The 11652-nt window shown below is 40.1% G+C and overlaps 2 protein-coding genes across 3 annotated transcripts; one reads left to right on the top strand and one right to left on the bottom strand.

Moving 5' to 3' along the window:
* Nucleotides 1-2067: 2067 nt before the first annotated feature.
* On the top strand, nt 2068-3770 carry LOC115792980 (glutathione S-transferase A4-like). Of its 2 annotated transcripts, XM_030747654.1 has the most exons (7): nt 2068-2204; nt 2297-2433; nt 2516-2567; nt 2868-3000; nt 3083-3218; nt 3313-3438; nt 3530-3770. In XM_030747654.1, the coding sequence occupies exons 2-7, from the start codon at nt 2347-2349 to the stop codon at nt 3662-3664; spliced, it is 669 nt and encodes a 222-aa protein (XP_030603514.1). In that variant the 5' UTR covers nt 2068-2204; nt 2297-2346; the 3' UTR covers nt 3665-3770. The 2 variants fall into 2 exon arrangements, with proteins under 2 accessions (XP_030603514.1, XP_030603512.1); XM_030747652.1 differs by lacking the exon at nt 2068-2204 and having other exon boundaries at nt 2211-2433.
* A 126-nt stretch (nt 3771-3896) lies between these two features.
* tmem14a (transmembrane protein 14A) lies at nt 3897-5275 on the bottom strand. Its single transcript, XM_030747662.1, has 5 exons — nt 5170-5275; nt 4679-4761; nt 4498-4599; nt 4308-4395; nt 3897-4206 (listed from the first exon to the last, which is right to left on the bottom strand). The coding sequence occupies exons 2-5, from the start codon at nt 4752-4754 to the stop codon at nt 4167-4169; spliced, it is 306 nt and encodes a 101-aa protein (XP_030603522.1). The 5' UTR covers nt 4755-4761; nt 5170-5275; the 3' UTR covers nt 3897-4166.
* Nucleotides 5276-11652: the final 6377 nt, after the last annotated feature.

Genomic DNA, 11652 nt, shown 5'->3' with positions numbered 1-11652 from the left:
GCTGCTCTTGGATAGTCCTGGATGCAGGTTCAAAAGCACAGGCTATGGGGCATTTTTGGTGGTGGCTCCTAATCTGTGGAACAATCTACCTTTTCACATAAGAGCTGCCGAACCACTCAGTTACTTTAAAACACTGTTAAAAACCTATTTACTTCTATTATTGTTTTATTTTATCTTTTTCATGTTCTTTTTAATTGAGGTTTATGGTTTTAATTCACACAGCTGCCTGACATGGATCAACTGTGTGTGTGTGTGTGTGTGTGTGTGTGTGTGTGTGTGTGTGTGTGTGTGTGTGTGTGTGTGTGTGTGTGTGTGTGTGTGTGTGTGTGTGTGTCTTTTTATTCAGTAGCTAGCAGGAGGAGAGGAAGACTGAGCTGAGCTGAGCTGCCTGCCAAGACACCAAAGCATTTTGGAAAGTGTAAACAGAGATCACAACAAAAGTGTATTGATGTACACCCCCCCCCCCCCCCCCCCCCCCCCCCCCCGTGTTGCTGTGTGTGTGTGTGTGTTTCAGGACTGACCATAGACTTGAGTGGTACAAGCGCTTTTCCACTTTACACTCAAAGCGCTCACATTCACACTTCAATGAACACATCTGAAAGCAACTTCACTTCACTATCTTGCCCAACCATACTTACTCTACCTCATGAGCTACAGCCACCCCAAATTTGTTATTATGCATAATGTATATTTTATATACCCTGTGTAGCATTTTGGTCAACTGATGTTGTTTGTGTGGTGTCTGATCTACTATGACTTAAACTGTTATGTTAAACTGCATGTATGTATGCTTTCTTCCTTTAGGATGAAAGCCTTGAGCTTAGGCCTCCAATTGACGCCACCACAAAGCCCATGTGGGCTATCTCTTTCCAAATAAGGAACTGACCACACATCTGTATGGTGAACAACTTTATGATTGGTTGAAGTTGCTCTCCATACCTATATATGGTAAAAGTCAGGAATGTGGGAGTTGGCCAGAAAGGAACAGTATATGACCTTTGTTAACCCTCTTTTGAAATGAGTTAGTAAGATTGGGCCTCCTCTCCCAGGTGTCTCACATAGCATCTGTTTGACACTGTCTGTTTTGCAATAAACTCTCTATATGCATCAAGACCTTTTCTTCAAGAACACACCCATCAAAGATACAGCATTTGAAATGTGCTATTGAAATAAACTTTAACAACTTGCTCTAATTTCTTATATTATTGTGCAAATTCACAAAAAGCAATAAACCTCAGAAACCAGCCACACAGTTTAACTCAGGTGTTGGCCTCGGCAAAAACTAATTTTTTATTATTACACTGTCCCTTTAAAAATGTCCATTTGTTTATTTTTGTATTTAATTAATGACACAAAACACCTGACTATTCAGTTAAATGAGAAGAGGACCATCTGCATGGGATGCTGTGCCAGTTACTGCTAAGACTAATAGTTTTAATTTGGAAAAAAAAAAATGTGCGCATGAATATCTGAATAAGTATATCTGAATAAGTATATCTTCTGTAAGTGATTCTAAACTAAATTCTAAACACGTGCATGTTAGAGCGAAAAGGAAGGCAGACTGCCACGTGCAGCGCCGCATTTGGATGTGTCTGAAGCTTGGAGCTTGACTTCCCTACGTTTCTCCTACAAATGGGCCTTGAGCTTGTTTGGAGGTTCTAGCAGGGGAGCGCAGCTACTGGTATACCGATGGATGGTCGTCCGCCGGGGGGGGACTTCGTCCGCTGCCACCGAGCGCGGGGCGTCGGGAGGGACACACATGGACCGGTGAGGGAGGAAGGGGACACCCGCCTAGCCAGCCAGATCAGCCGAATCAACCCTAGCGATCAATGGGGTGACAGATGTCGCAGCCAGATCGCCCTCACATCCAGATACAGCGAGGGTGCCCAGTGTCTTTTATAGGCTTGCAGAATAAAACCGTTCACAATGACGGCAGCAAGAATTGAACTCATGACCATGGGGTATACAATTTGTCTTTTTCTATTGTATAAAGAGAAACTACATTGTTAAAATTGATTAAAGTACGTATAAACCGGATGACTTTATCTTTTTACCCATGATGTTTAGCGGCAGTATGGAAATGAGCATCCTGCCATTGGTTTAGATTTGCCCAATCACCGCCTTCAGATGTTGTCTCCGCCTTGAGCCCGCCTTCCCTCCGCTGCCCAGCCCAGCTACTGTGAATGATACATAAGAGCTCAACAGTAATTTACGCTTGATATCCGTTTCAGCACACTCAGGAGTTACACATTTATTCAGCAGCTCGTGACTTACTGTGATTTCACTTTGTTTGCAGTTTCACAGATTCTCAGTCCTAAAAAAAAGGAAGAAAAGAAAACAACAGCCATGGCTGAAAGACCCGTACTGTATTATTTCAATGGGAGAGGGAAGATGGAGTCAATCCGCTGGCTTTTAACAGTTGCAGAAGTGGACGTAAGTGAAAGAGGTGTTAGTTTGAAGTCGTGCAGGATTTTGCGTAGTCTGAAAAGTCTAACATGAAATATTTTCTTCACAGTTTGATGAAGTTCTTCTGGTAACTCGGGAGCAGTATGTGAAACTGCTGAATGGTGAGTTGATTGCAAACATGTGCTTCAAAGCCCGGATTATTAGAGCTAAAGTTAAACTAAAAGTTCAAACAAGGAATGGGTGTGTGTGTGTGTGTGTGTGTGTTTACTTACAAGTAAAAACTAGTCTTGAGAAAAATTGCACTTACACATGTTATGCAACCTGGAATGATACAGACGTTTGCATGTGGGTGTCTCCAGTATCTTCTGATCTATGATCAAAGATGTACGTTAAGATGAATTGTGGTGTTTTTGCAAATTGGGAGTGCAAATCTGCTTTACCTGCTGCTCTTTGCTCTGCAGATGGCGCACTCATGTTTCAACAGGTGCCTTTGGTGGAAATCGATGGCATGAAGCTCATTCAGACCAAAGCGATCCTGAATTATATCGCTGAGAAGTACAATCTGCATGGAAAGGATCCCAAAGACAAAGTCATGTATGTTTTTTTCTAATAGTGATAAAGTGAATCTGTTTTATATCATGAATGTATTTAAATAGGATGTTGTGCTTTCCTTTAGGATCAACATGTACTCGGAGGGACTGATGGACCTCATGGAAATGATCATCATGCTCCCGTTCTCCCCAGACCCCAAACCAAAACTGGACAACATTCAAAGCAAAGCAAAGGAGCGCTACCTTCCTGTGTATGAAAAGGTAGAATAACTGATTTTTTTCCTTAAAAAAACAGAGTTGTTGCTAATTGTTACTAAAATAAGTATTATGTGGGTTTTTCTGACAAACTCCTCAGGCTCTGACTGGACCCGTGTACCTGGTGGGAGGTAAACTAAGCCTTGCAGACGTGCTGCTAATTGAATGCACCCTGATGCTGGAGGAGAAATTTCCTGCAATCCTCAAAGACTTTTCCAACATCAAGGTAAGTGATTCAACCAAATATATAATCACTATGAAATTACCAACACAAGTAACTGTGAAATATGTATTCCTCTTTCCACATATCCTTCCAGTCTTTCCAGGGCAGGATGATCCAAATCCCTGCTATCAACAGGTTTCTGCAGCCGGGCAGTAAGAGGAAACCACAGCCAGATGAAAAATATTTGAAAAATGTCATGGAAGTCTTGCAATTCAAGTTACCACTTTAAGAAACTCTACAAAAGATCTGCTACATTTCTCATTAGGCAGCAATGACCGTGAACAATTATATCTGCAGGCCTACGTGGAGATAAATGCTCCACTAACACAACAAAATGAGAAAACCGTTTGTAATCTTTAAATGTGAAATAAAAACATTTTACAGAAATACTTGAAGCTTCTTTTTTTTTTGTCTGAACAAAATGCAACAATAACACTTTTTTAATTAATTATATCTGTTTTATTTTGCTGTTATTACAAAAAGAAAAAAAAAATCACAAAAACTCTTTCCCGTTAAAGTCAAGAATGCAAATAAAAATAATTCAACTTGTTCCATTTCTCCAGTTATCAAAATAAATCAGCTCCCTAACAGCTGTAGTGTGAGCAAACACATCATGGAAGTTTACATTCAAATACTTGCTCATTTATATATAAAAAATTGTACTGCAGGAAAGCTTGCTTTAGTCAGCTTAGTGGGAATGTTTCCTGTTTCCAGGGTCAGTGTTCTCCCGGTCACACGATCAGAAGTAAGAGGCGAAACACCATCAGCAAGCTGTAAGAAAGACAAAAGCAGCAAGTTTTTAACAGATTATTTACCCAATCCTTGATTTGCGCAATAATTCGTACTGCATTCTGAGCACGTCTGACTCTGACCTTAGCCCTGTCATTATTCCAGCAGGCATTAATTTCCCAGAATTCTTGTATCTCACTCCCATGATGACTGCGAGGACTCCTGAGGCGACTGAAAGAAGGAAAACACCATGCTGTGACACCAGCTGGACACTGAACCTCTAAACTCTGATCCTAGCCACACCACAGGCTGCAAATAGAGATCCATACTCACGCAGTGACACCTTGATGTCCTTTGGGTCATTAGACATGATGTAGGCGCCAAAAGCAGACAATCCACCAAAAACTAAACCGGCCATCAGGGACATCACACTGCCTGCAGGACACAAAAAAATACAATCAACCAGAATTCAATTTTCAACACTTTAATGTTTAGTTATATGACGGTCATCAACCTTTTCTCTTGTATCCCATATATCCACCAAAGGCAACCGCTGCAGCATAGCTAAATCCAATCCAGTCCACCGCCATCGTAAAGCTGCAAACAAAAAGCAGTGCAGGGTGTCAGGTGACTAAAAGGCACATCTCAGGAAACTTATTCAGCTTTAATTTGTTTCCTCATAATCTTTCCCAAGCACAGGCTCACCAATGCAGATGCATACTGCATACATACCGAACTATTACTTCTTCATAATGCTTGCATTTAAAAAAAAAAAAAAATGTAATCTAATCATATCCACCGACAATAAGATCTCCAGGTGGCGCTGTGAGTCTTTGGGTGATTCAACTTTAGAAACAGTCGCAGAATAAGGCTGCAGGCATGCACTTCTAAACGCACATTCAGGTTAGCTCATTTACGCTCGGCCCTACCTAACTGAACTACCTTACCTACGTACCTTACGTTCATTATACTGTTATGTAAACTGTGTTGGTACATATTACACACCTGGAGTCCAGACAAGTGAACAGCAGCAGCAGCCGAGAGACCAGCTACAACCTTTGGTCCAAAACTGCGCTTCCTCGTTAACTGCCGACGTCAACAGACGTAAAATGCGTAGACCATACGTCATCGAGCCTTGCGCGATGTGTCTCTTCCGCCGCCATCTTGCTCAGGGTTTGCGACGTATGTTGATTTTCTTTTCAAAATATCCGAAATTTGCGGATATTTTCATCTTCCAGCGAAAGAAAAACGCTGGAAAAGTAGCTCAGAATAATATTTCACATTTTACAAGTTGTTTCTTATTTTTTCAGTCACAATATGTGACCAAATTCTTCTTTTAAGTTAACTTTAAGTTACACAGAGTCTAAAATAAAAGTGAGGTGCTGAAAATGCCTTGCTCAGGCAGAATAGATTTTAAGTCTTCTTTCGGCTGCCCCCTTTAAGGGTCACCACAGCAGATCATCTGCCTCCATCTCACCCCATCATCCACCGCATCCTCCTCTGTCACACAAACCCCTCTGCATGTCCTCCTCCACTACAGCCATGATCTTTCTCTTATCCTTCTGCCTGGCAGCTCCATATTCAACATCCTTTTCCCAGTATATCCACTCTCCTCCTCTGCACATGTCCTAACCACCCCAGCCTTGCCCCTCTAAGTTTGTCTCCAAACTGCGCACCCTGAGCTGTCCCTCTATCATTTCTTGTCCTGTCCACTCTGATCACTCCCAATCTTTTTGTCAGTAAGAAGACTTTTGAAAATACTGAAACACAACTGTAAATGCGCTTTTTTTTCTGTCTCTTTGTAGATTTAGTGTTAAAGTAATTATTCCATAAATATTACTACTCCAAGCACACATGCCCACTCAGTCCTAACAATAAAAAAAAACAAAAAACTTTTATTTATCTGCAGCTGCTCATACATGTTAATTACATGGGTTTACCAGAGCAAATCAAACCGCAGGAAAGTTGAAAATCCTGATTTCAGACGCGCCTGCAGCAGGGGGCGCGGCTCTCCCGGACCAATATGGCTGCCGTGCTGACGCGCAGCCAAAAAAAAAAAAAAAGAGCGACACCTACCGGTAACCCCGAGCTACTATTTTGACTTCTTTCATTACCCCTAGCTGCGAGATTCACTCTCATTTAAAGAAAGCCAGTGAATGCTCTGAGGCAGTCTGTGACTTTTTACACTGTCCTTGTTCAGTTTTGAAAGTAGGCCTTTCAGCTTTGCATTACTTAACACTGGAGACACAGTCTTTATGCAAAGTCTCTGTCTCCCTCCAGTGTAAAACTGCAAGTACTTCAGTTGGCAAGCTGGAAATATGACCTATTGAAGCCCATATTCTTATTATTTACCATTGTGTAAAATAGAGTGCTTCTAATACTAGCCGATAAAGAGTAAAAAGGAGCTAAAGGAGAGTTTGTTCAAGCACCGCATGAGTCTATCTCCAAGTGTGCTTTTAAAAGATTATTATTTTTTTTTTATCTTTATTTCACCAGGAGCTCCTATTAAGATTGAATCTCTTCCCCAAGGGAAACCTGGCAAAGGCAGCAGCCATCCAAACTCAAAATATATCAAAAAATTCAACAAATACAAAATAAAATGCAAGATCTACAACATGATATACAATAAATCTCTCAAGAAAGAACCCCACCTGTGTCTCCATCTCTGGATTCCTTATGGTGCTTTTAAATTCAGCAACAGACAGGAGTGTTTAAGTTTAGGTCTTTCTGCAAATTATTCCATGTACAAGGTGTGCAGTAAGGACATGACCTTTTTCCCCGGATCTCTCAGAACCCTGTGCACATCCCTGTGGAACGGAAGGGAGCAAAGGGAAAGTGGAGGTTTTTCCAAGTATTGGTTTTCAGATAAAAAATATACCGACTCATAAAGAGCGCAGTGTCGAGTTGGAGACTTTGCAATAAAAGAGATGTAGATATGCTCAGCACTCTGAATCAAGACTCCATTAAACTGAGCCGGTGGCGTGCGTGTGCAGGTAAAGTTTTACATCACTGTTTTGGCTCAGTGTCAAACTGACTTGCCAGCTTTTTAGTTTTAAACACAACGATTGTGCTTTTGTATCAAATACAAAATATGAGCTTTAGTCCATTCAGTATTATGTTATTTACATTAATTAGGAAATTAGTTGGGACAGGGCCATGGTAACCACTGCGTAGCATCTCCTCTTCTTTTAACAACAGTCCATAAAAGTTTGGGAACTGAGGAGAGCAGCTGCTGCACTTTGGGAGAGGAATGTTGTCCCAGGATTCTCTGATATGGGATTCTAGCTGCTCAGCAGTCCTGCGTCTGCTTTCTTGTATTTGTTATTTCATGATGTGTTAAATGTTTTCAGTTGGTGAAATGTCTGAACTGTAGGCAGGACAGTTCAGCACCCGGACTCCTCCACTATGAAGCCATGCTGTTGTAATAAATGCAGAGTGAGGTTTAGCACTGTAAAGCTCAAATATGCAACATGTTTTCTGGATGGGAGCATATGTTTCTCTGACATCTGTATATAACTTTCAGCATTGATGGTGCCTTTCCAGATATCCAAGCTACCAGTTCCATAGGCACTGATTTACCTCCATAGCATCAGGGATGCTTTGAGGCTTTAGAACTGAGTGCTGATAACAAGCCGGATGGTCTCTCTCTTCTTTAATCCGGAGGCCACAGAATCCACATTTTCCAAAAAGAATTTCAAATTTTAATTAGTCTGATCTCAGAACAGTTTTCCACTTTGCTTGAGTCCATTGTAAAGGAACTTTGGCCCAGAAAATATAACATCTTTTCTGGGCCAAAGTTCACATTTGGCTCCTTCTTTGCATCATAGAGCTTTAACCTGCATTTGTGGATGTCACAGTTCACAGACAGGGATTTCTGGAAGTGTTCCTGAGCACATGCAGTGGTTTTCATAGCAGAATCATCTCTGTTTGTTGTGCAGTGCCACCTGGAGGCCCCAAAGATCACAGGTATGCAATACTGATTTTCAGCCATGCACAGAGATTTCTTCAGATTCTCTGAATGTTTTGATGTCATTATGTACTGTAGATGATGAGATATTCAAAGTCTTTGTAATTTTACCTCGAGGAACATTAGTCTGAAACTATTCCATAATTGAGTGTTTTGCTCTGCCCATCCTGACTTCTAAAATACTCTGCCTTTCTGAGATGCTCCTTTTATACCCAGTCATGTTTCCGACCTGCTGCCAGTTTAAAATTAGTTCCTAATTTTCTACAAACCAAAAATTATATTCATACTTATTTACAAATAGACTCACTTAGTTCATGAGTTATTTGTTATATATATTTTTTGTTGATTTTTCATGTATTGAATTTGTGGCATGTTCATTTTTGGGCCTTTAAAACAGGTTATTGTTTGACACAATCATTTGGTGACAACCATTTGTGGTGTGACAACAATTAAAATTCAGTGATAAATATGTTGCGATGCTTCGACAGCTTCCACAATGTGTTTAACAGCTGTTGTCATGAAAGGATGTAACATTATAAAAACCAAAATAATGAGCTTGTATTTTGAGTAAAAACAAACAAAACAAAAAAAAAAAACAGCTGAAAGAAAAAGGAGAGAAGTAAAGGAGAGTGAAAGGAAAACACAAAGCTTTTATGGCATTTTAAACTAAACTTAAACAACCTCTTCTGAGGTAAAATGATAATAATAGTTATAATCATTTATTATAATATTAATAACCTTTATTTATATAGAACATTTTCAAACAGAGTTAACAAAGCACAAAAAGCTGATTTTTTTTCAAAAGGCAAATTCAATCATTAGCACAAAGAAAACAGATAATTATTGTAATGAAACAGAAATAAAGAAAAAATCAAAGTTAAGATTTAAAAAAATAAATAAACATGATGAAACTATAAAAGCAAAAGAACAGAATAATAAGATAATAATAATAAGAATAATAAGCTGACAGCTGAAATAAGACAGACAAAAAAAAAAGACACCATCGCATGCAACAACATCCAATAAAAGAATACAAAGCCTATAAAAATGTGTTTATTGACTACCAAGAAATATGTCCTCGGGTAGGTTATTCCAGGCGCTCTAATGACAAAATGATCTCCTTCAGAGTCAAGCCTCGGCTGTGAAACCGCCAGAAGGATTCACCTGAGGATCTAAAGTTGCAAATTGGCTTGTGAGGGGTCAAAAGTTCTGCTATAAAGCATGCAGCCAGACCCAGACGTGCTCAGGAAGCATGCAGGGAGCCAATGGAGAGACGCAAGGACTGGATTCATGTCATGCCATCTTCTAAAACTACTAAGGTGCCGTTTACACGAAGCCGTTTTCACTGGAAACGGTGTCGTTTTGATGCGTTTCAGCCTTTCGTTTACACGATGGCATTTCAGAAACGATCCGCGTTTACACGAGGACATGTGAAACGATGAAAACGATGTAGTTCTCATGCCAGGCCACAAGTTGGCGTTGGTTTTCTCTTTGCAAAGTTTGTTTATGCAAGACGCGCATGCGTGGAGTGACACAGTAGGTAGTGCGGCAAATTGTTCATTACTTACAAAACGGCCAATGTGAGAGGTTTTGTGTGGACCGATGATGAGGTTGGATCGCTGCTGCACACAACGCTGAATTACAAAACGGTAAAAACACAGGAAAAGCATAAGAAGCACTCGTGAATCCGCGAGTACTGTTTATCAGTTTGCGCGTGCGCGAAAAACTGTGGCCGTCGCAACCATAGTGCGCATGTGCGAGTCGAGCGTTTTCAAATCATCCCGGTTTCAAGTGTTTACACGAAAACGCAAGCCGGTGCGTTTCTGAAACGCTCCACTCTGGACCCCGTTTCTGAAACACATCGTTTTCACTCTGTTGTCGTGTAAACGCAAGGCCGAAACGCATCAAAACGACACCGTTTCAAAATGAAAACGGTCTCGTGTAAACGGCACCTAAGAAGCAGGTCCTCAAGCAAAACACAGCTTATCTCACTAAATCAGCTTCATAAAATGTTATAGCCTTCTGCTCAACATTGCAGTGGGGAATACTGTAGCCTGTACATCACAATGGTGTTTAAGCTGGACACAATCCACAAATGAACGAAAAGAAAATGATTTTAAATCTAAATTATTATGATAATCAAATCATTGTCTAAGAAATGTATGAATACAAATGGTATCGACTCAATTTGTTCCTCAAATAGTTAGTAATCTTTTTCTCCCCTTTTTGCTGATTCATGCTGAGAATTAACAGCGATAACGTCAAAAATTTCAAAATGACTGAAATGTGAGCGAAGCAAAAAAGAAAAAAACATTTTTTTAAATGGTCATTTTATTGTTGTATCATTAGGAGAATGAGTCTATTGAATTGTGCTTTGTTTTCAGTGTTTTTTCTCTAACTTAATCAAGATAAGAAGCTCACTGATCACAAACAAAGGCTTCTATTGGGCTTGAAATTTCTGTTGGGGATTTTACTACTAGGTCGAGTTGAATGATGAACATTAATCATTCTAGTAAATACCATGTTTTTGTGTGTATTTACAGTTAATATATGGTATTTGTCTGATTTTAAGGTTTTGGGGAGGTTGTAGCCAAGATTATGAGTCTTTGGCCAACTTGGTGTGTTGAAATCTAACATAAAATCTACAACTACAACTACACACTTACCTGAGACACACACAGTGATGTGGAGACTCTGCTCTCTCTCAGCAACATGTCCCAGATGACCACATCAGAATCAAACCAGCACATCAGAAAACATGTGAAAGAGATCATTCCTCTGCTATGAAGAGGAATTGGAGCACTGGTGGAAAGAAACTGAGAAGAGTAGCTGGAGAAGAACAAAGATTTAAAAGAAGGGGAGGAGGAGGAGGAGGAGGAGGAGGAAAAACAGGAGAACTGGGGGGGCAAGAAAATGAAGGAAGAAATTAGGAAAGGTTTATGTATTGGAGATGTAAGAAATTCAAGAGATGAAGTAGGAAATGGAGAAAATTTAACATGAACTTGAGTAAAAGATTTAAAAAAAAAAGGATGAAAAGAAGAAACAGAATGAATCATATTTCTAGGAAGGAGAACAACGAAATAACAAGAGAGAAGGAAAAACTGGAGAAAGAGAATAAGGAGATGAATGAGGTTTGTGGTTTTGCGAGCGTAGGGTTTGCAGACAGCAGAGAACAAATAAAAGGTGTAAAAAAGAAAAAAAGCAACATAAAAGAAAAGGAAAAGAAAGATGACAGCAAAGAAAATAAAAAGCAACAGGAAAAGGACAGAAAAGGAGCCGACAAAGGTTAAAAAGCAGAAAAGAGAACAAAAAGTAAAAACAGGAGAAGAAGCAGATCCTGGAGCTGGTGTGACCTGACCAAGTGAAGGTGAAGGTGAAGGCCGGCCCTTCTACATCTCCCTTCCCCCGATCCCCCGGGGAAACAGACACAAAAAGAGACACTGCAAACGGACCGACTGATTTGCAAACTAGAAAAACAAGTTCCTGAACCCTTAAGTAAAGGCATCAGCCGGGCCTCACCT

This window comes from Archocentrus centrarchus, chromosome 15, assembly GCF_007364275.1.
Source record: "Archocentrus centrarchus isolate MPI-CPG fArcCen1 chromosome 15, fArcCen1, whole genome shotgun sequence".
Classification (NCBI taxonomy): Eukaryota; Metazoa; Chordata; class Actinopteri; order Cichliformes; family Cichlidae; genus Archocentrus; species Archocentrus centrarchus.
This window is presented reverse-complemented; position numbering and strand designations above follow the sequence as displayed.